This window comes from Coregonus lavaretus (genome assembly GCF_964263955.1).
Source record: "Coregonus lavaretus genome assembly, chromosome: 25".
Classification (NCBI taxonomy): Eukaryota; Metazoa; Chordata; class Actinopteri; order Salmoniformes; family Salmonidae; genus Coregonus; species Coregonus lavaretus.
Window position 1 is genome coordinate 14,498,463 of NC_140012.1, and position 23,965 is coordinate 14,522,427.

Sequence of the window (23,965 nt, forward strand, 5' to 3'; positions counted from 1 at the left end):
CAATGAAGTCTATAGGAGATTTATCATGGTTGCATCCCAATTGGCACCCTATTCCCTATAGGGTGCACAACTTTTGACCTATTCACTATATAGTGAATAGAGTGCCATTTGGGGCATATACAGTGCATTCAGAAAGTATTCAGACCCCTTGACTTTTACCACATTTTGTTAAGTTACAGCCTTATTCTAAAATTGATTAAATTGTTTTTTTCTTCATCAATCTACACACAATACCCCATAATGACAAAGCTAAAACAGGTTTTTAGAAAAGTTAGCAAATGTAATAAAAATAAAAAATTGAAATATCACATTTACATAAGTATTCAGACCATTTACTCAGTACTTTGTTGAAGCACCTTTGGCAGCGATTACAGCCTCGAGTGTTCTTGGGTATGACGCTACAAGCCCTGCCGCTGAAAAACATCACCACAGCATGATGCTGCCACCACCATGCTTCACTGTAGGGATGGTACCAGGTTTCCTCCAGATATGACGCTTGGCATTCAGGCCAAAGAGTTCAATCTTGATTCCATCAGACCATGGTCTGAGAGTCCTTTAGGTGCCTTTTGGCAAACTCCAAGGGGGCTGTCATGTGCCTTTTACTGAGGAGTGGCTTCTGTCTGGCCACTCTACCATAAAGGCCTGATTGGTAGAGTGCTGCAGAGATGGTTGTCTTTCTGGAAGGTTCTCCCATCTCCACAGAGGAACTCTAAAGCTCTGTCAGAGTGACCATCGGGTTCTTGGTCACCTCCCTGACCAAGGCCCTTCTCCCCCAATTGCTCAGTTTGGCCGGGCGGCCAGCTCTACGAAGAGTCTTGGTGTTTCCAAACTGCTTCCATTTAAGAATGATGGAGACCACTGTGTTCTTGGGGACCTTCAATGCTGCAGAAATGTTTTGGTACCCTTCCCCAGATCTGTGCCTCGACATAATCCTGTCTCGGAGCTCTACGGACAATTCCTTCGCCCTCATGGCCTGGTTTTTGCTCTGACATGCACTGTCAACTGTGGGACCTTATATAGACAGGTGTGACCCTTTCCAAATCATGTCCAATCAATAGGATTTACCACAGGTGGACTACAATCAAGTTGTAGAATAATCTCAAGGATGATCAATGGAAACAGGATGCACATGAGCTCCATTTCGAGTCTCATAGCAAAGGGTCTGAATACTTATGTAAATAATGTCTAAACCTGTTTTCACAGGGTATTGTGTAGATTGATGAGGAAAACATTTAATCCAATTTAGAATAAGGCTGTAACGTAACAAAATGTGGAAAAAGTCAAGGGGTCTGAATACTTTCTGACTGCACTGTACCATGTGATTTAATGAACCCAACAAGCATTAACGTGGTATCAACTCTTTGTTCCAGCTATACACAGTAGTCCAGCATGTCAAGCACTTCAACGACGTGGTGGAGTTTGGCGAGAACCAGGAGTTCACCGATGACTTTGAGTACCTGGCCACTGGCTTGAAGAGTGGCCAGCCCCTCAACACACGCTGCCTTAGGTAAGACCAGCTGACTAGCTGCTAATAAATGCCCTAGCTACTGATAGTGTCAGGTTCTTTGGCATCTCATTTATGGTTAAAGATGGAATCCGCAGCTGTTCTATCGCGCGTGCAATGATGTCAGGGGAAAAAAGTGTTTGTTTGCAGTAACTTTGTTGTAATATTGCAAACTGACGTGGCAGTTTCACCATTAAAGACATCCTCCAACGATTGTTGAACTTTTACTGTCATGACATACCTGGACCACCTATTGAGATGTGCCTTTTAGGTAAATCAGGTGAATGAGGTGAAATGGACTAGAGTTCCACTTTAAGGATTCCAGCTTTTAAAATAATGATTAAGGGAAGGTTAATCTGATCCTAGGTCTGTGGTTAAGAGCACGGTTTTGCCCATGCACCACCCTCCTCCCTCCTCTCCCCTCTGTTCAATTCAGTAAAACTTGATTCATCTCTCCTCTCCTGCAGTATCATTAGCCTGGCCACCAGATGTGCCATGCCCAGCTTCAGAATGCACCTGCGGGCCAGAGGGAAGGTGGCCCAAGTCTTCAAGACGCTCAATGATTCCCCACAGCACCCAGTAAGTTAAGGCTGCTCCTCCAAAGATTGTGGCTAACTTGACTTGGTTTCTGTCAGATCAGTGTTGAAGCTCAACCCTTTAACTGAAGCCTGCCAAGGGACAAAAGGCCTTGGTGATTAGTAACACAACCTGCGTTAGTGACTCAACTTAAAATCCCGATATCAGGTTCACGTATCCTTGCTCTCTCCTCCCTCTTCCTTCCCCTTTTCCCCTCCATCCACCTCCCTCCCCCTAGAACCTCTCCCTGTGTACGGCCAGTCTGATGTACATCCTGAGCCGAGACAGACTCAACATGGACCTGGACCGGGCCAGTCTAGACCTGATGATCCGCCTGCTGGAGCTGGAGGGGGACCACTCTGTGGCCAAGGACAACCAGCTCACTGCCAAGGAGATGTCAAAGGTCAAGGAGAAGATCCGCAAGCTGTGCGACACGGTGCACAACAAGCACCTGGACCTGGAGAACATCACGGTACGGGTTCCCTAGAGATAGTCTACCTTGAGTCATATTCATTAGGGCATGCAACGGTAAACAAAAATTAGTGTTTCCTATTGGACAAGTTCAGGTAGTTCTTCCCTGTTTCAGGACAGTTTTTTGGGGGGGTTGGTGCCTAATGAATATAACCCTGGTTTATGCTTAGAGGATGGAGACTAGCTGCAGCTCAGAGCCTGAGACTGTCTCTTTCCTCCTCTTTGTTTGTCTCCCCGTGTCTCTCTTTAACTCTTCTCCTCCCCCTCTGTCCTGTCTCTTGGTCCGATACCCCTGACGTAAAGCTTGGCGGCAGATGGACTACTAGAGGTTTAAATGTAGGCCTTAAATCAGTATGGATTAGCAGGTGTTGTGTAGATGTAATCTTGGATTTACATAAATAATCGTCCTGCTTTGGCCCCTCTAATGGCCGTCGCCACTATAAGCCATGTTTTGGATAAAATTGTTTCAGCATTGTTGGGGAAAAAACACTGCTTGATTGATGCGTTGAGAGGTCTCGGTGACAGTTATCAAAAAAAACATGAAATATGAACATATCCCCTTGTAGAGATAGATGAACAGTCGCCTCTGACACACAATGGCTTTGCACGTTAGCCAATGGAAAGAATGTATTTGAATTGGGACTGGCAAACTGCACAGCATTTAAAACCAAGTTTGATCTGATGACAGGGCCTTTGATGTCTGGGTTTTAGCCTTTTGTTTTCGATTCCCTCTATAAATATCCTCTCCACTGATGTTCTAGTCAGAATCCCAAATGTCACCCATAGTGCACTACTTTTGACCAGAACCCTATGTAGGAAATAGGGTGCTATTTGGGATGCAGTCCTATTCTTCAGAGAGCAGACTGACCATTCGCCTCAAGGCCCCCCAACTCATTTAGATTCAGAATAATCACAGGGACTCAATCTCTTTATATTTCTGTTAGCTTCCATGTTGAATTAATCATTAGAGAATCTGAAAAACTGAATGTTCGCTTATTGTTTGATCGCCACAGTTTGTTTTTAAATATTTAATGTTAGAAGCTAACACTTTCAGAATTAATTCATATCTATCTATCGACAGTGAAATTCGAGATGGCAGTATTGTTGTGGTTGGACACGAATTCCACCTGCATGCAATATAGATTTCTCCTGACTCCTTCCATCACTGGAAGGAAATATTTTTTTCTTCCAATTCCTCACCCTGTTATCATCTGTCATAGTTAGCATCTTTGAATCACAACACACCGAGTCATGTCTATTTATACCCTGTATGTGTGTGAAGTAAATTGATTTTCATTACTCCCTGTGTGTGTGCGCAGACGGGGCATTTAGCCATGGAGACCTTATTATCGCTGACCTCCAAGCGGGCCGGAGACTGGTTTAAAGAGGAGCTTAGGCTTCTGGGAGGCCTGGACCACATAGTGGATAAAGGTAAGCTAGACCTAGATATTTACATTTTAGTCATTTAGCAGGCAATCTTATTACTGGAGCACTTATGGTTTACCCCCTAGAGGCTAAGCCGGCGGGGGGGGGGGGGGTTCTACTAAGCTAACATATGGAATTATTTTAAGACGGTCATACCAAGGATCATTTGATTTTGAATTTTAGGACCCCTTAAGGCACAGGTGTCAAACTCATTCCATGGAGGGTCGGGTGTCTGTGGGTTTTCACTCCTCCCTTGTACGTGATTGATGAATTAGGTTATTAATTATTAAGGAACTCCCCACTCCTGGTTGTTTAGGGCTTAATTGAAAGGAAAAACCAAAAACCTGCAGGCACTAGGCGCTCCGAGGAATGAGTTTGACACCACTGCCTTAAGGTATAAAAAAAATATCAAATATTCATTTTATTTTTTATCTCTGAATTTGGCTTGCCCATAGAAACACATTGAATAACAGATTCATACATGGAAAAACAGTCAAAGATGTGTCTGTCCTATATCTTTGAGAGATAAGAAAGGTCAGGAAATAGTTTTTATTTTAAACACATATTTAACCCCTTTTTTAGGCACTAAACTACTTCCACTGAGTGTACAAAACATTAGGAACACCTTCCCAATTTTGAGTTGCACCCCCTTTTGCCCTCAGAACAGCCTGAATTTGTTGTGGCATGGACTACAAGGTGTCGAAAGCATTCCACAGGGATGCTGGCCCATGTTGACTCTAATGCCCTGTTTCCCACAGTTGTGTCAAGTTGGCTGGATGTCCTTTGCGTGGTGGACCATTCTTGATACACAGGGGAAACTGTTGAGCATGAAAAATCCAGCAGCGTTGCAGTTCTTAACACACTCAAAGGTGCGCCTGGAACCTACTACCATACCCTGTTCAAAGGCACTTAAGTCTTTTGTCTTGCCCATTCACCCTCTGAATGGCACACATACACTATGTCTCAGTTGTCTCAAGGCTTAAAAATATGTCTTTAACCTGTCTCCTCCCCTTCATCTACAATGATTTGAAGTGGATTTAAAAGGTGACATCAATAAGGGATCATAGCTTTCACCTGGTCAGTCTGTCATGGAAAGAGCAGGTGTTCCTAATGTTTTGTACACTGTGTGTACAAACATAAAATGTTTTAACTGGTTCCAGGCTACCTTCAGACGAGGCTTGTGGGCGTCCAAGAGCCAAACAGTTCGGATGCTACAGACAGAAGTTGGTAGATCGGTGGTACCGACTTCAGACTAGTCCTGTGATGCATGTGGGGGTCATAGAGCAAAACGGTGAACACCATCGTGTTTGTGAGTCATCTTTCCATAGTGGACATATTAGTTTGTAGGCCAAACCGTTCACACGCTACAGATGTTTTCGTGAGTAGAACGATTTTCGGGATGTCTCATGGTCTGACTAACCGGTGTAGCTCTGCCACCTTTCACCGCATATGTGGATGGCCGACATCAGCGGATGCAGTGGATTGAGATTCAGCCGATGCAAAAATATACTTTTGGTCATGTAGTGTATGTGGACACCTGCTCATCGAACATCTCATTCCAAAATCATGGGCATTAATATGAAGTTGGTCCCCCTTTGCTGCTATAACAGCCTCTACTCTTCTGGGAAGGCTTTCGACTAGATGTTGGAACATTGCTGCGGGGACTTGCTTCCATTCCGCCACAAGCGCATTAGTGAGGTCGGGCACTGATGTTGGGCGATTAGGCCTTGCTCGCAGTCGGCGTTCCAATTCATCCCAAATGTGTTCGATGGGGTTGAGGTCAGGGATCTGTGCACATCGTTTCCATTGTATTAGTTAAACTCTTACCTGATCGATGGGGTTGAATGGTTGAACCGACGTGTCTTGTTTCCTGTAGTGAAAGAATGTGTGGAGAACCTGAGCCACGAGGATGACAAGGAGAAGCTGGTGGCATCGCTGTGGGGAGCTGAGAGGTGTCTACGGGTGCTGGAGAGCGTGAGTGTACACACAGATCTTTGTTTTTGTGAATTTTCAGGACTTTTTGGGGAGTAAAAATGTGTTCCGATTCAAAACCTATTTTCCCTAACCTTAAACCCAAACCTTAACACCAAACCCCAAACCTAACCCTTAAGCATAAAAAAGCATTTTAACAAATTCAGGACATGGAAAAAATAAATGTCTTGTTTTCCTACCATGTCATGACATTCTGGTTAGGACTGGGCAACATGGCCTTTTTCTTCTTCTAAATAATCTTTGTTTCATAGTTAAATGTCAATACACTGCGTTTCAAAAAGTTGGGAATAATCAAATGAATTCAGGGCTTGTAAAATTATACCTAGGCTAAATATAAGCCTTCAACCATAAGACCGACTAATAATTCAGTTATTTTATCAAAATACTTGAACCTGCTTTTTTGCAATAATCACTGATTTGGCTTTCAAGTCTGTATGAAAATGCCCTTTTTGTTACAAATGTAACAAGATCCATGCATAATGCACATCCACTAATAATGACCAACTTCTGGTAGCAGGCATTATAGCAAATGAACACAGGTCTCATAAACAATCTCATAAACACAAGCCCACTGCTAGTCAGTAGCCAGCTAATCTTTATATTTAAAGCCAACTTGGATCTATTTGCTTGCTAACGAGGTAGAACAGTTGAACTTTTATGAATACACTCTCCTGTCCATCTCCAAAAGTTTGAACAACAACAGCCTGTTCACTTTGTTTATATGTTCAAATTAAGTGGCCTATCTACCTGGATCAGATGCTTACTTCTCAGAATGAGAACGAGTTGCCAATTCCTTATACAAATGCATCTTTTAATGCTCATTTCACATTTATAAAACAGACTAGATAGCTAGCACGTAAGTCTGTGGCTAGAATGCTGCTAGCGGTAAATGGTACTGCAATGCCGTGTACGACAAACTGATCATACATTTTCCACAATCATGTTAATTGATATTCCCGTCTTAACTTATACTAAAAATGTGGAACTCAATCAATCCGTAATCATTAACACACTGGAACAATCAAATTATTTAAATACTGAAAGTGCGTGGGCTACGGAGAGAAACAAAAAGGTGCAGTTTCAAGCCATGTGGCGTAAAGTGATGCGGGTATGTGCTTGTGGGTCTAGGCAGGTGTGATGTAGTCGACGTTTGTATGTGTGTTTTTATATTGTTTATACTCTTGTCTTAGTAGGGTCTGCTCTGTTCTACATTTTGGGAGTTGAGACATATAAAAAGGGCATTGTTACAAAGGTTAACTTCTCCTCTATTACAGTAAAATGTGTTTGGGTGTCCATATGACCGATGTATGTCGGACAAAACCTCCAATTCAAATAGCGAGTTGAAACTGCTTGTTGTCGGAGAGGAAGAAGTGATCTCTTCGTCTCGCTGTTGTGAGTGGCAGGGGGTGGGGCTTGGTGTCTGTCTGTGTGAGTGGGAAGGTGCATAGTGCACACGGCACCGAAGGAGAGAAGGAGATTTGGAACATAGTGCTAAAACATGAATTCAAATTAATTTGATATCGCCCAGCCCTAATTCTGGTGACTTGTTAAAACATTGTAGTTCTGATGAGGTAGGAAAACGTGTACATACACACACACACACACACACACACACACACACACACACTACTGTGTTGGACAACACTTCTGACCACTAGAAGGCTGTAATTACATGACAAATTCATAATCCGGGTCAGGAGCCCCAGTCATAGCACTTATTATATCTTATTTAAAGATATTCTCTGGTACTTTTGTATACTTTTTAGCCAGTAGTTCTGAAAGTACCGCTCATGATTCAAAAGTGATCCTCGAAAATTGCGTACTACGTCACGTGCAGATATGTGCACCACGTCATTGCTCTCTATCACGCTCTGCTGTGTGCAACTTGCTAGCTGTCACTCAAATGGCGAGCGGCTGAATCTCATTGGCGGGAACTCGAATTGCTAGGGGGCTGGACCTCGAAGGGAAATGTAGGGAAAATAGCACCGCACAGCTTCCAGTAACCAGTCGCTTTCAGACTAGGGGTTTCGTGGCTAAGTGAGGTAAGACAGTAATTCTGCTCATAGGTTATGCATGTATGAACTACACATTGACACATCCAGGCCAAAGCCGGAGGTTTAAAAAATACTTACTAGTCGCCAAAGTTCCGGAGCATGTCTTTAATGTCAGTTATAAATTATTGATGGGAAACATTGATCTTAGTAACAGCTGCCCATGCCCCTCTAAGCCTGCAGTTGTGCTCGGTTTTACTTTCAGCCAGAGTACAGTGTAAATTTAGATTGCAGGTTGCTGAGGCAAGATTATTCATAAACTCAGTAAGTGAATCCAATGTGAGTCTCCTAGAGGGGCTCTTTGTGCAGTTGTGTGCTCTTGATTTGAGATTAACCGTTAATACACAGAGAATTCAATGTATTAACTTTCTCTGTCTTGTTGATTTTTGCAGGTAACTGTTCACAACCCAGAGAACCAAGGCTACCTGATCGCTTATAAGGACTCTCAGCTTATCTGCTCCTCAGCCAAGTGAGTGTACTGTATGAGCGTGAACACACACACACACACACACACACACACACACACACACACACACACACACACACACACTACCGGTCAAACGTTTTAGAACACCTACTCATTCAAGGGTTTTTCTTTATTTTTACTATTTTCTACATTGTAGAATTATAGTGAAGACATCAAAACTATGAAATAACACATGGAATCATGTAGTAACCAAAAAAGTGTTAAACAAATCAAAATATATTTTAGATTTGAGATTCTTCAAATAGCCACCCTTTGCCTTGATGACAGCTTTGCACGCTCTTGGCATTCTCTCAACCAGCTTCATGAGGTAGTCACCTGGAATGCATTTCAATTAACAGGTGTGCCTTAAAAGTTAATTTGTAGTTGTATTGTGACAAGGTAGGGGAAGTATACAGAAGATAGCCCTATTTGGTAAAAGACCAAGTCCATATTATGGCAATAACAGCTCAAATAAGTAAAGAGAAACGACAGTCCATCAGTACTTTAAGACATGAAGGTCAGTCAATATGGAAAATGTCAAGAAGAAAATGTCAAAGTTTCTTCAAGTGCAGTCGCAAAAACCATCAAGCGCTATGATGAAACTGGCACTCATGAGGACCGCCACAGGAATGGAAGACTCAGAGTTACCTCTGCTGCAGAGGATAAGTTCATTAGAGTTACCAGCCTCATAAATTGCAGCCCAAATAAATGCTTCACAGAGTTCAAGTAACAGACACATCTCAACATCAACTGTTCAGTGAATCAGACCTTCATGGTCGAATTGCTGCAAAGAAACCACTACTAAAGGACACCAATGAGAAGAAGAGACTTGCTTGGGCCAAGAAACACGAGCAATGGACATTAGACCGGTGGACATTTTTCCTTTGGTTGGGAGTCCAAATTGGAGATTTTTGGTTCCAACCGCCGTGTCTTTGTGAGACGCGGTGTGGGTGAACGGATGATCTCTGCATGTATAGTTCCCACTGTAAAGCATGGAGGAGGAGGTGTTATGGTGTGGGGGTGCTATGCTGGTGACACTGTCAGTGATTTATTTAGAATTCAAGGCACACTTAACCAGCATGGCTACCGCAGCGATACGCCATCCCATCTGGTTTGGGCTTAGTGGGACTATCATTTGTTTTTCAACAGGACAATGACACAACACACCTCCAGGCTGTGTAAGGGCTATTTGACCAAGAAGGAGAGTGATTGACTGCTGCATCAGATGACCTGACCTCCACAATCCCCCGACCTCAACCAAATTGAGATGGTTTGGGATGAGTTGGACCGCAGAGTGAAGGAAAAGCAGCCGACAAGTGCTCAGCATTTGTGGGAACTCCTTCAAGACTGTTGGAAAACATTCCAGGTGAAGCTGGTTGAGAGAATGCCAAGAGTGTGCAAGGGTGGCTATTTGAAGAATCTCAAATATAAAATATATTTTGATTTGTTTAACACTTTTTTGGTTACTACATGATTCCATATGTGTTATTTCATCGTTTTGATGTCTTCATTATTATTCTACAATGTAGAAAATAGTAAAAATAAAGAAAAACCCTTGAATGAGTAGGTGTCCTAAAACTTTTGACCGGTAGTGTACATATATGCGCACACACACACACACACACACACACAGTCCTGTATCACCAGACGGCATCATTGAGGTTGATTGGTAGCAGTGCTGATCCAATGCATCAGTTTGCTGAAACTCCCCGCCCTTCTCCACAGTTGACTGCTTCAGGAGCCACTGACTCCTATCTGCCTTTACAGCTACAGGCTTAGAATACTGCTGCCATCAGGGGTTTTTCTGGATCAAAAGGGGGCTTTGGTGGTCGTTGTGGCAGGGGGCGCGGTCAGCCTGTCGTCGTGCCTGCATTTTAGAGAATTTGAGGCCCCCATCTTGGCGGTGTTTTTGCAGTTTTAAAGCAAATGTCCTGAAATTCTATGCATTTGGTATGTTTAATGCTGTGGTCTTTTCCTCAAACATAACAAAATATATACAGTGGGGGAAAAAAGTATTTAGTCAGCCACCAATTGTGCAAGTTCTCCTACTTAAAAAGATGAGAGAGGCCTGTAATTTTCATCATAGGTACACGTCAACTATGACAGACAAAATGAGAAAAATAAATCCAGAAAATCACATTGTAGGATTTTTAATGAATTTATTTGCAAATTATGGTGGAAAATAAGTATTTGGTCAATAACAAAAGTTTCTTAATACTTTGTTATATACCCTTTGTTGGCAATGACACAGGTCAAACGTTTTCTGTAAGTCTTCACAAGGTTTTCACACTGTTGCTGGTATATTGGCCCATTCCTCCATGCAGATCTCCTCTAGAGCAGTGATGTTTTGGGGCTGTCGCTGGGCAACACGGACTTTCAACTCCCTCCAAAGATTTTCTATGGGGTTGAGATCTGGAGACTGGCTAGGCCACTCCAGGACCTTGAAATGCTTCTTACGAAGGCACTCCTTCGTTGCCCGGGCGGTGTGTTTGGGATCATTGTCATGATGAAAGACCCAGCCACGTTTCATCTTCAATGCCTTGCTGATGGAAGGAGGTTTTCACTCAAAATCTCACGATACATGGCCCCATTCATTCTTTCCTTTACACGGATCAGTCGTCCTGGTCCCTTGCAGAAAAACAGCCCCAAAGCATGATGTTTCCACCCCCATGCTTCACAGTAGGTATGGTGTTCTTTGGATGCAACTCAGCATTCTTTGTCCTCCAAACACAACGAGTTGAGTTTTTACCAAAAAGTTCTATTTTGGTTTCATCTGACCATATGACATTCTCCCAATCCTCTTCTGGATCATCCAAATGCACTCTAGCAAACTTCAGACGGGCCTGGACATGTACTGGCTTAAGCAGGGGGACACGTCTGGCACTGCAGGATTTGAGTCCCTGGCGGCGTAGTATGTTACTGATGGTAGGCTTTGTTACTTTGGTCCCAGCTCTCTGCAGGTCATTCACTAGGTCCCCCCCGTGTGGTTCTGGGATTTTTGCTCACCGTTCTTGTGATCATTTTGACCCCACGGGGTGAGATCTTGCGTGGAGCCCCAGATCGAGGGAGATTATCAGTGGTCTTGTATGTCTTCCATTTCCTAATAATTGCTCCCACAGTTGATTTCTTCAAACCAAGCTGCTTACCTATTGCAGATTCAGTCTTCCCAGCCTGGTGCAGGTCTACAATTTTGTTTCTGGTGTCCTTTGACAGCTCTTTGGTCTTGGCCATAGTGGAGTTTGGAGTGTGACTGTTTGAGGTTGTGTACAGGTGTCTTTTATACTGATAACAAGTTCAAACAAGTGCCATTAATACTGGTAACGGGTGGAGGACAGAGGAGCCTCTTAAAGAAGTTACAGGTCTGTGAGAGCCAGAAATCTTGCTTGTTTGTAGGTGACCAAATACTTATTTTCCACCATAATTTGCAAATAAATTCATTAAAAATCCTACAATGTGATTTTCTGGATTTATTTTTCTCAATTTGTCTGTCATGGTTGACGTGTACCTATGATGAAAAGTACAGGCCTCTCATCTTTTTAAGTGGAACTTGCACAATTGACTTTTTTTCACCACTGTATTGCTGAATTCATTGTTGGTGATTGTTAGTTCTTAAAGATGATATTATACAAAAATATATAGTTCCATTATCTTTTCTACATACTTCATATGTCTTTAGTCGTTTAAGTTTACACAGCTTACTTCCATCCCAATTTTTGGACTTAGGCGACCCAAAAATCCAAGAATTCACATAGATCTTCTCTTCTTTGCCTTTAGATTGATTGAAATGCACTTGACTCCTCACTGACACATTATATCACAAGGATAATTCATGCACAAAGTTTTCTGTATGGAGCTCTATGGGAAACATGGGGAAACGTCAATTTTCATCAGGGCTCTGTTTTGTTTTGTTTCCACATTTGAACACTATGTCAATGACAGCATCCCCCCTCGCCCTGTCCGTGTGCCCCTCTGTAAAGCAAACTCTGCCACTTCTGTGCCTCTGCCTGACCTATCAGCCCTCCATCAATACCCCCATTTCTCTCCCCTTGTAAGGGTCAGCCACCCCCCAAATGTCCCAGTCCCCCACCACCCTCGTCCCACCACAGCCACTTATCTGTTTAAACTCTTCCGTCTTTAACTGAATTAGCCCCGTCCCAGGCAGGGTGCGTTGACTGCAGCCGGGACCCTGACCGCCCTGCTCTGGTTCCTAACCCCTGCCTCACCCTTGGTGAACTGCTCTTGCACCCCCAGCCAGGAGGCCTCTCCGACTGGGTCAACAAAGACCCGCTCTCACATTTCACACAGTGGCTTCACTAGCCGCATTCATCCCGGCCGCGCTAATTCAATTACGGGGGGAGAAATCAGAGGGGTCGAGCCACACAGCAGCTCAGATGCCCTCATTAACAGCCCCCCCCTCCCTTACTCTAATGAATGAACTCTTCCTCCGCTCTCCTCTCTGCCTTAATAATAAATGACCCCCATTATCTCTAATCTCATTATTTTGCTATTTTGCATGAAGCTGTTTTGCTTCTGGTTAGCCATGCTGCCGGCGTGCGCGGCTGTTGCTAACCTTTTGTTATAGGTTAAATTCACGCTCTGTTCTCTCCCGCAGCACACTGCCTTTTTCAAATGTATTGACGGGATGCTGTCTGACTAATGGTGTAGGGCTATGTCTATATGTGAAGAGAAACACGTATTATTGCTTTTGTATCTTTTGCGTGCCTGTTTTTCATTTCCTTGTACGATCGCGTTGTCTGAATAATACAACAATCTCATAGGAAGAAACGTTGCCCTTTTTTAAACATTTTTTAAAGCTTATTTTCCAGACGCACTCTGTTGTGGTAGTGTTTTTAATTCTGTGTGAAGTCCCTCCAGAGCCCGCTTCCATACACTTTCAGTCCAGTCTTTGTCAATCAAACAATCCTCCCATGAAATATGAAGACTATTCTCTCCCAGCACAACATCAGCAGGCTAAAAGTTCAATGCCGAAATCAGAATCTATCAAGCTTGAATAGACATTGGCATAAGGGACCATATATGGAAATGAGCTATATAGCCAAGTACCTCTAGTTCCATACTGATGTTGTGCTTGCTTTGATACATAAACTAATTAATAAAGGTGTCGGCTAAGCGAACCGATCGAGTGTGCGCGCATACGCCCTTAAAAGACCTTAACTTGAAAAAAGCTGCAATAGTACTTTGGCCATCTTGAGACACCATAGCCTTAAAATTGTCAGAGTTGATCGAAGATAAGAAATATGTCATTAATTTTGAGTGATCTTAGTCGCGCAATTTTGTATCGAAGATGTTTGGTGCAGTATTTCTCAAGTGAAATATGTTTCTGAAAACAATTAGTCTCTCGTTGAATGACAACAAACACCTAATTGAAGAATCCTTACTGTTGACCAATCACCGACAAAGGGGCATAGACTTCGGCTGCATGAGGACGTGCTAACCCATTGCTAACCCATTGCCTGTGTGTTGTGTTGTTGACAGGGCCCTGTGGCACTGCGAGGAGATGATCCAGCGCTACAGCCGGGAGACTGGGGTGAACAGTGCCCTGTGCTCGGCGGGCACCGCCCTGCCATATGCCAGCCACAGCAATGTGGGTAAGGCCGTGGAGGATTGCATGAGGGCCATCATCGGCGTGCTGCTCAACCTCACCCACGACAATGGTGAGAGGCGCACACACACACACTGTGTCCAAAAGGGGTCTCACACAGTATTATCTGGACATAGAATGACCAGACAGGGCCAATGCCACTGCGGTGGTCATAAATTATGGGTATTGAGAAAATGTGCATACCTACACTATCTTGTGCACTTGGCAGCACTCACCGCTCGTACATAGAAGTGCTTTAAGATGACCCCTAAAGACATTCAGCTTCCAAAAAATGTGTTACGCACATAACTGTTGATGAGGCCCCGTAGTAACTTTGTTTTACGATACCAGTATCGCCATACTTGTTAGCAGCTTGGCAAGGAAACATAACAAAGCGGATTGAACTTCTTTAGGAAAACAGCCCTAATGTTCGAAACAAACATCATTATGTTGTCATCCGGATTCACATTTATTTATTTTCCAAGCTATAGCACACACTATTTTACATACAACAGGTTTTTAAAGGACCATGTTTGGTTTACTTCATTTTTGCCGTGGAGAAAATATTGCGATACTGGTATGGTCACAGCCCTATGTTCTACCCCCCGTGTGTGTGTAGAGTGGGGAAGCACGAAGACAGGCGAGCAGGAGGACATGATCATGACAGCGTTGAACTGTGTGCTCCGGGTCCCACAGTACCTTCATCAGGAGAGGAGGTTCGACATCCGAGTACTGGTGAGCATCATCATTAACCAAGTATCACATTGTAGCCATGGCTTTGGTTAGATGGTTTTCCAGGGCCCATATTTATAAAGCGTCTCAGAGTAGGAGATCTAGGATCAGCTCTTTCCTGTCCATGTAATTGTATTCATTGTGATCTGGAAGTTAAAACTGATCCTAGATCAACACTCAATCTGAGACGCTTTATGATTTTTCTTGTTATTTTTGTCCCCAGTTCTATTACGTGTGCATCTTAACCACTCTTTGTCAGGCATCATTAACATTCCTCTGTAAGGAACTTACTCAAATATGTTTCAGCTCGACCTAGTTGATAGATGAGGTTCTAAGTGTAGGGGACTATATTGGAGTGTGTGTGTGTCCGTTTTGAGGCGTAATTGTCGCTGTGTCCCAAATGGCACCCTATTCCCTTTAAAGTGCACTACTTTTGATCTGGGCCAATTATAGGGAATAGGGTGTCATTTGGGACGCAACCTGTGTCTGCAGGGTCTGGGTCTTGATGATGGTACTCTAGGTGTGTATGTGTGTATATATATATATATATAAGTCTGTGTATGTCTCAAGTGTGATGGTTCTCCATGCAGGGTCTGGGTCTGCTGATCAACCTGGTGGAGTACAGTGCCAGGAACTGCCACTGTCTGGTGGAGATGGAGATGGACGGAGGAGCTCCCTTCAACTCTGTCCTGGTGGCTGACAAAGAGGAGCTCAAGACGGAAGGATCGCTCACCGCCATCGCTGCCCTGGTGCAGGTGGGTTAGAAAGCAGATGTGATGTGTGTGAAAGGTGTGTGTGTTCATAGGTCAGGTTGTATAGAGACCTCGTACACTTCAGTGAGCATTATGCGATCTCATAGGCATAGATATGGATGAACGGATTACATGAAAGTGTAAACCTTTCTGACCGTATGCGTTTGTGTCCTCAGCTCTTCCTCCAGCGGGAGCAAGCGGCCATAGCGGCGGAGGCGGAGACGGATGACTTCATCAACGACGTGCCCAAACCCAAGCTGGACCAGAGCGGCGAGTGGCAGGAGTCTGGTGGCGAGATCCAATGGGTGGCCTCGGAGAACAACAACACCAACGCCATCAGCGAGAAGGAGAAGGCCAAGAAGGAGGAGGAAAACGAGGAGCTAGACCTTACCAAAGGTGATGACCTACCTTGTTAAATAAAAGAACAAAGTTAACTAACTAACCAAGCCTAATACACAGTTGAAGTCAGAAGTTTACATACACTTAGGTTGGAGTCATTAAAACTTGTTTTTAAACCACTCCAAAAATTCTACTTTGTGCATGACAAGTAATTTTTCCAACAATTGTTTACAGACAGATTATTTCACTTATAATTCACTGTATCACAATTCCAGTGGGTCAGAAGTTTACATACACTAAGTTGACTGTTCCTTTAAACAGCTTGGAAAATTACAGAAAATGATGTCATGGCTTTAGAAGCTTCTGATAGGCTAATTGACATCAATTTGAGGTGTACCTGTGGATGTATTTCAAGGCCTACCTTCAAACTCATTGCATCTTTGCTTGACATCATGGGAAAATCAAAAGAAATCAGCGAAGACCTCAGAAAAAAAATTGTAGACCTCCACAAGTCTGGTTCATTCTTGGGAGCAATTTCCAAACGCCTGAAGGTACCACGTTCATCTGTACAAACAATAGTACGCAAGTATAAACACCTTGGGACCACTCAGCCGTCATACCGCTCAGGAAGGAGACGCGTTCTGTCTCCTAGGGAGGAGGGAGGGGGGGGGTCCCTTGCAAGCCGAAGAACACCATCCCAACCGTGAAGCACGGGGGTGGCAGCATCATGCTGTGGGGGTGATTTGCTGCAGGAGGGACTGGTGCACTTCACAAAATAGATGGCATCATGAGGAAGGAAAATTATGTGGATATATTGAAGCAACATCTCAAGATATCAGTCAGGAAGTTAAAGCTTGGTCGCAAATGGGTCTTCCAAATGGACAATGACCCAAAGCATACTTCCAAAGTTGTGGCAAAATGGCTTAAGAACAACAAAGTCAAGGTATTGGAGTGGCCATCACAAAGCCCTGACCTCAATCCTGTAGAACATTTGTGGGCAGAACTGAAAAAGCGTGTGCAAATAAGGAGGCCTACAAACCTGACTCAGTTACACCAGCTCTGTCAGGAGGAATGGGCCAGAATTCACCCAATTTATTGTGGGAAACTTGTGGAAGGCTACCCAAAACGTTTGACCCAAGTTAAACAATTTAAAGGCAATGCTACCAAATACTAATTGAGTGTATGTAAACTTCTGACCCACTGGGAATGTGATGAAATAAATAAAAGCAGAAATAAATCATTCTCTCTACTATTATTCTGACATTTCACATTCTTAAAATAAAGTGGTAATCCTAACTGACCTAAGACAGGACATTTTTACTAGGATTAAATGTCAGGAATTGTGAAAAACTGAGTTTAAATGTATTTGGCTAAGGTGTATGTAAACTTCCCACTTCAACTGTAATAGACCCATACTGAAATTAGATAACTCTGAAAAGAGATTGAGTAGAATCCATGGTTGGATTATAAATTAGGCATTGCTGAATTTGTAATAATTTGTTTTTGTAATAATATTGGCCACTCACACTTTCTCATTTGTCCCCCTGCAGCTCTTCAGCATGCTGGGAAGCACATGGAGGACAGCATCGTGGCCTCCTACACTGCACTGCTACTGGGCTGTCTCTGCCAGGGGAGTCCGGTAAGGCCACACTCCTGACACACTAAGCACCATGGCTTCTCTATATAATCAAATCTAACTTTATATCAAGTGCATTTAAAAATGGAATGCATTTTTCAGTAAGTCATTCAAATGAAGCAGATAAAAATAATATTTAAAAAACTGAAGGCAATAAAATATGAATAAAAGATGCAATGAAAAGTTGTCTGTAATAACAGTTCTGTCATTGATCCCTCCTCGACATAACACTGTCTAACCCTGAACTTATTTAGGCCTTCATGTTGAAGCAATGGGACAAGGCCACATTACATAATGGGCGACATGGACCTAGTTTGGGATTGTTCACTAGACACAGATTTTAGGCTACATTTTACGTTACATTTTGGTCATTTAGCAGACGCTCTTATCTAGAGGTAGGTAAGGCTAAACAATCCATTGTGTACAGATGCACTTGGCTAGTGCTGAGGTCACCCATTATGTATATGTTTCTGAATATGCTGTTCTTTTCCAATGTGCCCAACGTAAACTTCAAATACCCACATCGTCATTAAGACAAATAGACTCGCCAGCGACGCCTCATTCGAACATCGGTAGTAAACATCCGTCATTTTAAAGCCTCTCAGGGACCGTCAATGTTTTCCTTCAGAATTGCGGTCTTAAAAGTTTCACGGCCGACTGTCGAGAGGAAAATAAAAGCTGAGTTGATTTTTATTCCCGCTTTAATGGCCTTTTCTCTTTTGAAGATGTTATTAGCGATTCAATGATGCCTTGAGAGCTTAGTGCATCTCTAGTAATGGACTCTCTCACAGTCTCTCCCAATGGGCCGTTAGGTTGTGATTGATGTGCCACGGTCATTATCTCTCTCTCTGATAAACCTGTACCGATCCCAGACTGTAGCTTTAATCTACACAGGGCTCTGTGTTTTAACTCGCAAGGTCACACCTCAGACTTCTGTTTTGTCTTTAAAACAAAATGGTTGTGGCCTGGCTGGTCTAGCGGTCTAAGCAGCTGCCTATAACATGCAGAACGCTTCCAGCATGGATTCGAATCCGGCTCATTGCTCTTGTAGCACTCTCTTCTACCTTAACTCTCTGTCCTCTCCAATAAAACAAAAAAATATGTGGGGAGTAAGATGCCCCACTCCTTGAAAATAAAACCAAAAACTGTTTCACTTCACTATAGGACTGGATACATTCCAATTAAATGAATTTGGAAGTTTTAGCCTAAACTTGCCTGAATACTGCTTTTAAGAGGAAACACCAGAGCAATGGACGGCAGAGTGTACTTAAAAGCAGTGGACCGGCCGTCCTAGCGCCTCTGAACACAGAAGATTGGCAATCATTTTATTTTACCCGACAATTCTACATGGATCACCACCATTTGTTGACACCCAGCATGTAATCTACTGCACACGACCAACCTTTGTTTTGATGGTTACGGTTACAGTGATGGTTTGTTTTCCCTCTGAGATGATATAGGAATTCGTTTATCACTAGAATTACTGTTATCTGACATAACATTATGCATCTGCCTGTTGTGGTTTATTTCATCAGAGATTGGAAATGTGAGTAGAACTAACAAAGGATTCTGTGTTGATTCATTGTCTTCTCTTTCAGATGAATGTGACTATTGTGAGAGAGAACCTGCCCAAAGGAGATTTCTCAATAATGACAGAAATGCTCAAGAAGTTCCTCAATTTCATGAATCTTACAGTAAGTTCCTCGCACATTAAAATATAAAATGTCTGCCTACAAATGTCTGCTTAAAGGTCTTTATTGTGGTGGCCTCTTTCTGTCATTGAGTTTGTACGGGCTAATGAATAATATCCCTGTCTGGTCCCTGTAGCCTTATATCTGAATAGGGATGTTGTGTGGAGAGTGTTTGTGTGGTAACTGACCTTTGCTCTCTCGCTCTTTCCCTCCCTCCCTCTCATCCTCCCTCTCTCCACAGTGTGATGTGGGCACCGCAGGGCAGAAGTCCATCTCTCGGGTCATTGACTATCTGGAGCACTGTTAGAGAGGCCCGGCTTTGTGGGGCGGGACCACACTGGGAGCTGACCGCTCGCCTCACACAGAGACCAGGACAGTTGTGTGGACCCAACTCCAGACACACACAGCCTGCTAATAACGACCACCCATCTTCATCATCGTCAACACCACGTTCACTATACATACTGGGATGGCCTCCCCTCAGACACGTGAGGCCTGAAGCACTGTTTCAGCATTCCACCTCTCCTATTATGACGTCTTTTTGGTATAACCTGAGAAATCGGAGCAAATAAAATAAGAATAACATTCCGTTATATTCTAGACGTTCTGTGTTCCAAACATTGTTTTCTGTTCCCTCACGAAATTGTAATTTATGATTTGACTCAGATTGATATTCATTAAATGTGGATTTTTTTGGGGGGCACCTTTTTTCTTTATTTGATATCCCCAATTTGTGCTATTCAGGTTGTACATTTATATAAAAACTCCTTGTATCCCAAATCGATATGCTGCCTTCTTACTACATCTGCCACATCCTCCATTGTATTGGGTTTTGTTTTCTGCCTGCTGTAAAAGATGGCTCTCTCCCTGCCTCCCTCCTTTGTTTATTTCCGATTGTCATCAAAGTGCCTGTGTGCCTGAATTCCCCCCCTCTGAATCCATAGAAAGCTTTCAGCAGTGACCCACACAACTGGAATAAGAACGCAAAGCAAAAGCTCAAGCTCTCAGCCCGCTTTGAAATGCTGAAAACCCCCAGAGCCCAATAGCCCCACTGCACTGAAGCGCTTTTATTGCCTTCACGAATGTCCTCTTTTTTTTTTGTGTGTGCGTTCTAAAAACCTCTGTCGTTGAGTGGAGGGTGTAAAAGGTTTAGAAATGAACGAATAGAGTTTATTTCCGTTTAAAAGTACATGGAGTGGTGAGGATAATAAATAATTGCTGGTTTGGTGAGCACCTCACCTCTGTCCAAGTCAATACTATCGGAGATTGTAGTTATTCAATAACAGACCTGAAATGGTCCACATCTGTAGTTTTCACTAACGTGAGAGAACTACATAATTTAGTCTATGCTTCCCCCTATCATTATTGGTTATGGCCAACAGGAAAGTATGGATGTTTGTCTTTCATTTGTGCTGGAGAGACTGTTGGGTCTGAATGACCACACTGCTTCACCTAGCTGTTAAAGGCTGTAGAACACTTTACAGTGTTGGTTTTCTGTTTCTGAAGAAATACAAACCAGTCTGGTATTGTTATATTCTGCCCCTCTGCAATGCTTCAATTCCTTTAAGCTTTTCTCAATAAGAAATCAACTGGACTAAAAGACTGCAGTATTTTTAGCTTTTCAAACTTTTGAAATTAAGCACTTGAATTGATAAGAGCGCTATTGTTCATGAACTGAGCCTCTCAGTTTAGCAGTTGCTATAGCTATACTCACTCCGTTCTGAGTTTCATAATGTGATGCCCATTATATAACCTGTTTCATAGCCAGTGTTCTCAGTTTTGTTTAATTTAGGCTTGGTTGGGACTGCTATCGGCTGCATGACGTCAGCTAATGAATCGGTCCTATGCTGTTTACCATAGTTTTCTCCTATAAAACTGTAATATCCCAGCTTGGATGCTGAGAGGTTGGTGGGTGCTGTGGCTGTGGGCTGTTTGGAGCTAAAATGTACAGAATTGGAGATGCAAAGTTTCCCCATTTTATTTTCTAAAGTTGCATTTATTCCCCTTTGTATATTTACATGTTTTGTTTTCGTTTCTCTTCGCTGTTATAAGACACACACACACACACACACACACACACACACACACCCACAGCCGTGCAAACATTAAAGCTTAAGCCATCTTCATGCACACACCCTCATCAATACTTTCTAAGCTGTTAAGCCTCTTGTATTTCAATCTGATGTATGCTATAGTCATGAGCCACACCATTAGTTGTTGTTTTTTAAGCTTAATTAACACTTTACAGTTTACAAGAGCTTTATTCACAAATCTGGAAATGAATGGAACAATGTAAATACTTTTGTAAATATTGCCTATTGGAAATTAGAAATGGTAGACTACTTTTCTGAATCCAATCCTATTTTTATTTTATACAGCATTTTCAGTTGTGTTATTTGAAAGACAGATTTAAAAAGGTGTAAAAAGCCAAATGCAGGAACATGATCTTTGTACCAATTTCAAGAATGTCTTTGGTTACTTGTATATAATTTTAATTTTAATAAAAATTGCTACTTTCAGTAAATCTACTGTGTCTGATACTTTTTGTGTACTTTTGTACACCTGTACTTTCTGTCATGTTTTGGAATAATATATTGCTCTTTTATGCAGCATAAACTGCCCCTATAACTTTCAGACATGCAAAAGTAGCCTAAACTTTGAGGGGAAAAAAAGTCCTATTGATGCCAAAATGTTGAAAAATTAGTTTTTACTTGAGCCAGATAATCTACATAAGGTTTCAAACACGAATCAACATGTTTTGTATGGAAAATATAAACCATTACAAAGCACAAACAAATAAAACCAGTCTTATTTTGTGCCACTAGTTCTCTCCCACAGGTTCATAAACCCTCTAAACTCTGTCTTCTGGTCTTCGCAGGGCGCGCGCATCTCGTTTCCACTGTCTCTACACGTCGTATCGTATGTGCCTGGCCCAGTTAGTTCAACCGTTGAGTGTTCTGCTGTATAGTTCATTGTTGGCCTGCCCGTTGGGGCCGTGCGCACTTGCTCCGTGCTCTCAAGTTCAGTGGTGCTGAATTCCGTGCCGCAGGGCCTGTCTTGCAACAACTCGCTGAGCGTCGAGATGTATATCTGCGCCATCTGAAGAGTCTCGGACTTGGACAGCTTCTTTTCGCTCTCTAGGTTGGGGATGACGCTCCTGAGGCGGTCGAAGGCGACATTGAGCCCGAGCATCCTCCTCCTCTCGCGGGAGTTTGCAGCCATACGCCGCCGCCTTTGCGCTCTATCGACGGTGCTCGGGTCCTGCTCGATGTATCTGAGCCCTGGCAATCTGAGCTCCACAATAGCGTACGGGTCACACTTGCCCCTGCGCTCTGCCCTCTCTTCTATCCAACTGGTCTGCACAAGAGCTCCATGTGGACCGTCTATACGATTCGCTTGCACTTTCAAATCAGCACCAGTGTCTGCGTCTCTGGAGATAAATGGCACAAACAGACTTTTGCGGCGTGACATTGTCCTGAATAGGGTATAGATTCAACGGTGCAGATGTGTAACTGAACTTCTAGACCCGTCCCTTAAAAAAGTTTGGGTGTGAGGGGAGAATTTATTGACAAACGCCAAAGCTTGTGAGGATGCTATGGGCGTGGCGAGGGTCGTGTGCACGTAATGACAATGAATAGAGTTGGATCCCTTTGATAATGTCAGCAGGAAGTCTATTAACCAAGTTCATCAAAAGTGGATTAGGTTCATCTGAGTGATCACTGGGGGTATGGGGCTTGGCTCTGGGGAAGAGTGCGATCAGGCCACTTTTAGAGCTCGTTGTCTATTCATTATTTTATTAAGATTTAGGCTAATGTCTTATTATTTCTGCTATAAAATAACAGTCAAAAAATACCTTTTTGATAATTGCAACCATGGAAAATTATAAATTGTATGAAATAATATAGGCCTTTATGAGATATCCTGACTACAAATACAATAACTTTATATCTTCACAAAGTGATTTGTAGTCCTGATATTTGAAATCAAGGGTCTAGCCTCACGCTCACAAAAGAGAGGAAAACCTTGGGTCAAATAATTATAAATAAATGTATCTAAAAAGCTACATTAACAGCAGTGCTTAAACTAATTAGTTTAGTGGTGTCCACTAAAGAAATGTGACCCCTGTTTTCTCCGCGCACATTAGAACTGCGGTAACCCACGCTTTTCTTACCACCGCTTCTCCAAAAACCAGTAAATAACGAATAATAGGCTACATACATATTGTAGAGTGGTCTAAGAGTTGGATAGTTGGAGAGCTCCAGGAACACGTGGTGAGGTTGGGTATAGGCCTAGGAGGTCCTGACAGTTGTTGGCACACTCCGCATATTAAAATTAATGAAGCGTCTCATTGAACCGAGGACACGGGCCTGCGATCAAACCCCGCCGGATGGGTAGATTAGAGCCCCCTGTGACGAGGGTAAATTGGGGTGCATGCATGCCTGTCAGAGCAAGACAAGAAGAAATGACACCAAATTTCACTGACGGGATTAAAGGTGGAGGGTAAAACGGGCAAAAATATATATATTTTCAGTGTTTGCCATCAACGACAAAAGACGCAAACCGTACGCACGAGCCAAGTTGAAACGAGAGGCACACGCTTGTTAGAAGTCATGAAGTTGGGCGGCGTATCGAGTTAAGTAGGCCTAATGAAACAAGGGCATTCTAATGAACAAATTATTGAACTGTAAATTATCAAACTCTATTCGATTTAATCCTAAAATGTGAATT

At 42.9% G+C, this 23,965-nt stretch overlaps 1 protein-coding gene across 2 annotated transcripts in view; it reads left to right on the top strand.

Moving 5' to 3' along the window:
- LOC311101061 (wings apart-like protein homolog) overlaps positions 1–21,761 on the top strand; it is a 62,368-nt gene extending 40,607 nt beyond the window's left edge. For both annotated transcript variants that reach the window (XM_084142101.1, XM_084142102.1), the window contains exons 8-20: positions 1,371–1,507; positions 1,972–2,083; positions 2,319–2,552; positions 3,871–3,982; positions 5,853–5,950; positions 8,412–8,488; positions 13,982–14,160; positions 14,707–14,822; positions 15,410–15,574; positions 15,748–15,967; positions 17,461–17,549; positions 19,145–19,240; positions 19,479–21,761. In XM_084142101.1, the coding sequence (XP_083998227.1) occupies positions 1,371–1,507; positions 1,972–2,083; positions 2,319–2,552; positions 3,871–3,982; positions 5,853–5,950; positions 8,412–8,488; positions 13,982–14,160; positions 14,707–14,822; positions 15,410–15,574; positions 15,748–15,967; positions 17,461–17,549; positions 19,145–19,240; positions 19,479–19,544 (1,701 nt within the window). In that variant the 3' untranslated portion in view covers positions 19,545–21,761. The remainder of the gene's footprint in view (positions 1–1,370; positions 1,508–1,971; positions 2,084–2,318; positions 2,553–3,870; positions 3,983–5,852; positions 5,951–8,411; positions 8,489–13,981; positions 14,161–14,706; positions 14,823–15,409; positions 15,575–15,747; positions 15,968–17,460; positions 17,550–19,144; positions 19,241–19,478) is intronic.
- Positions 21,762–23,965: the final 2,204 nt, after the last annotated feature.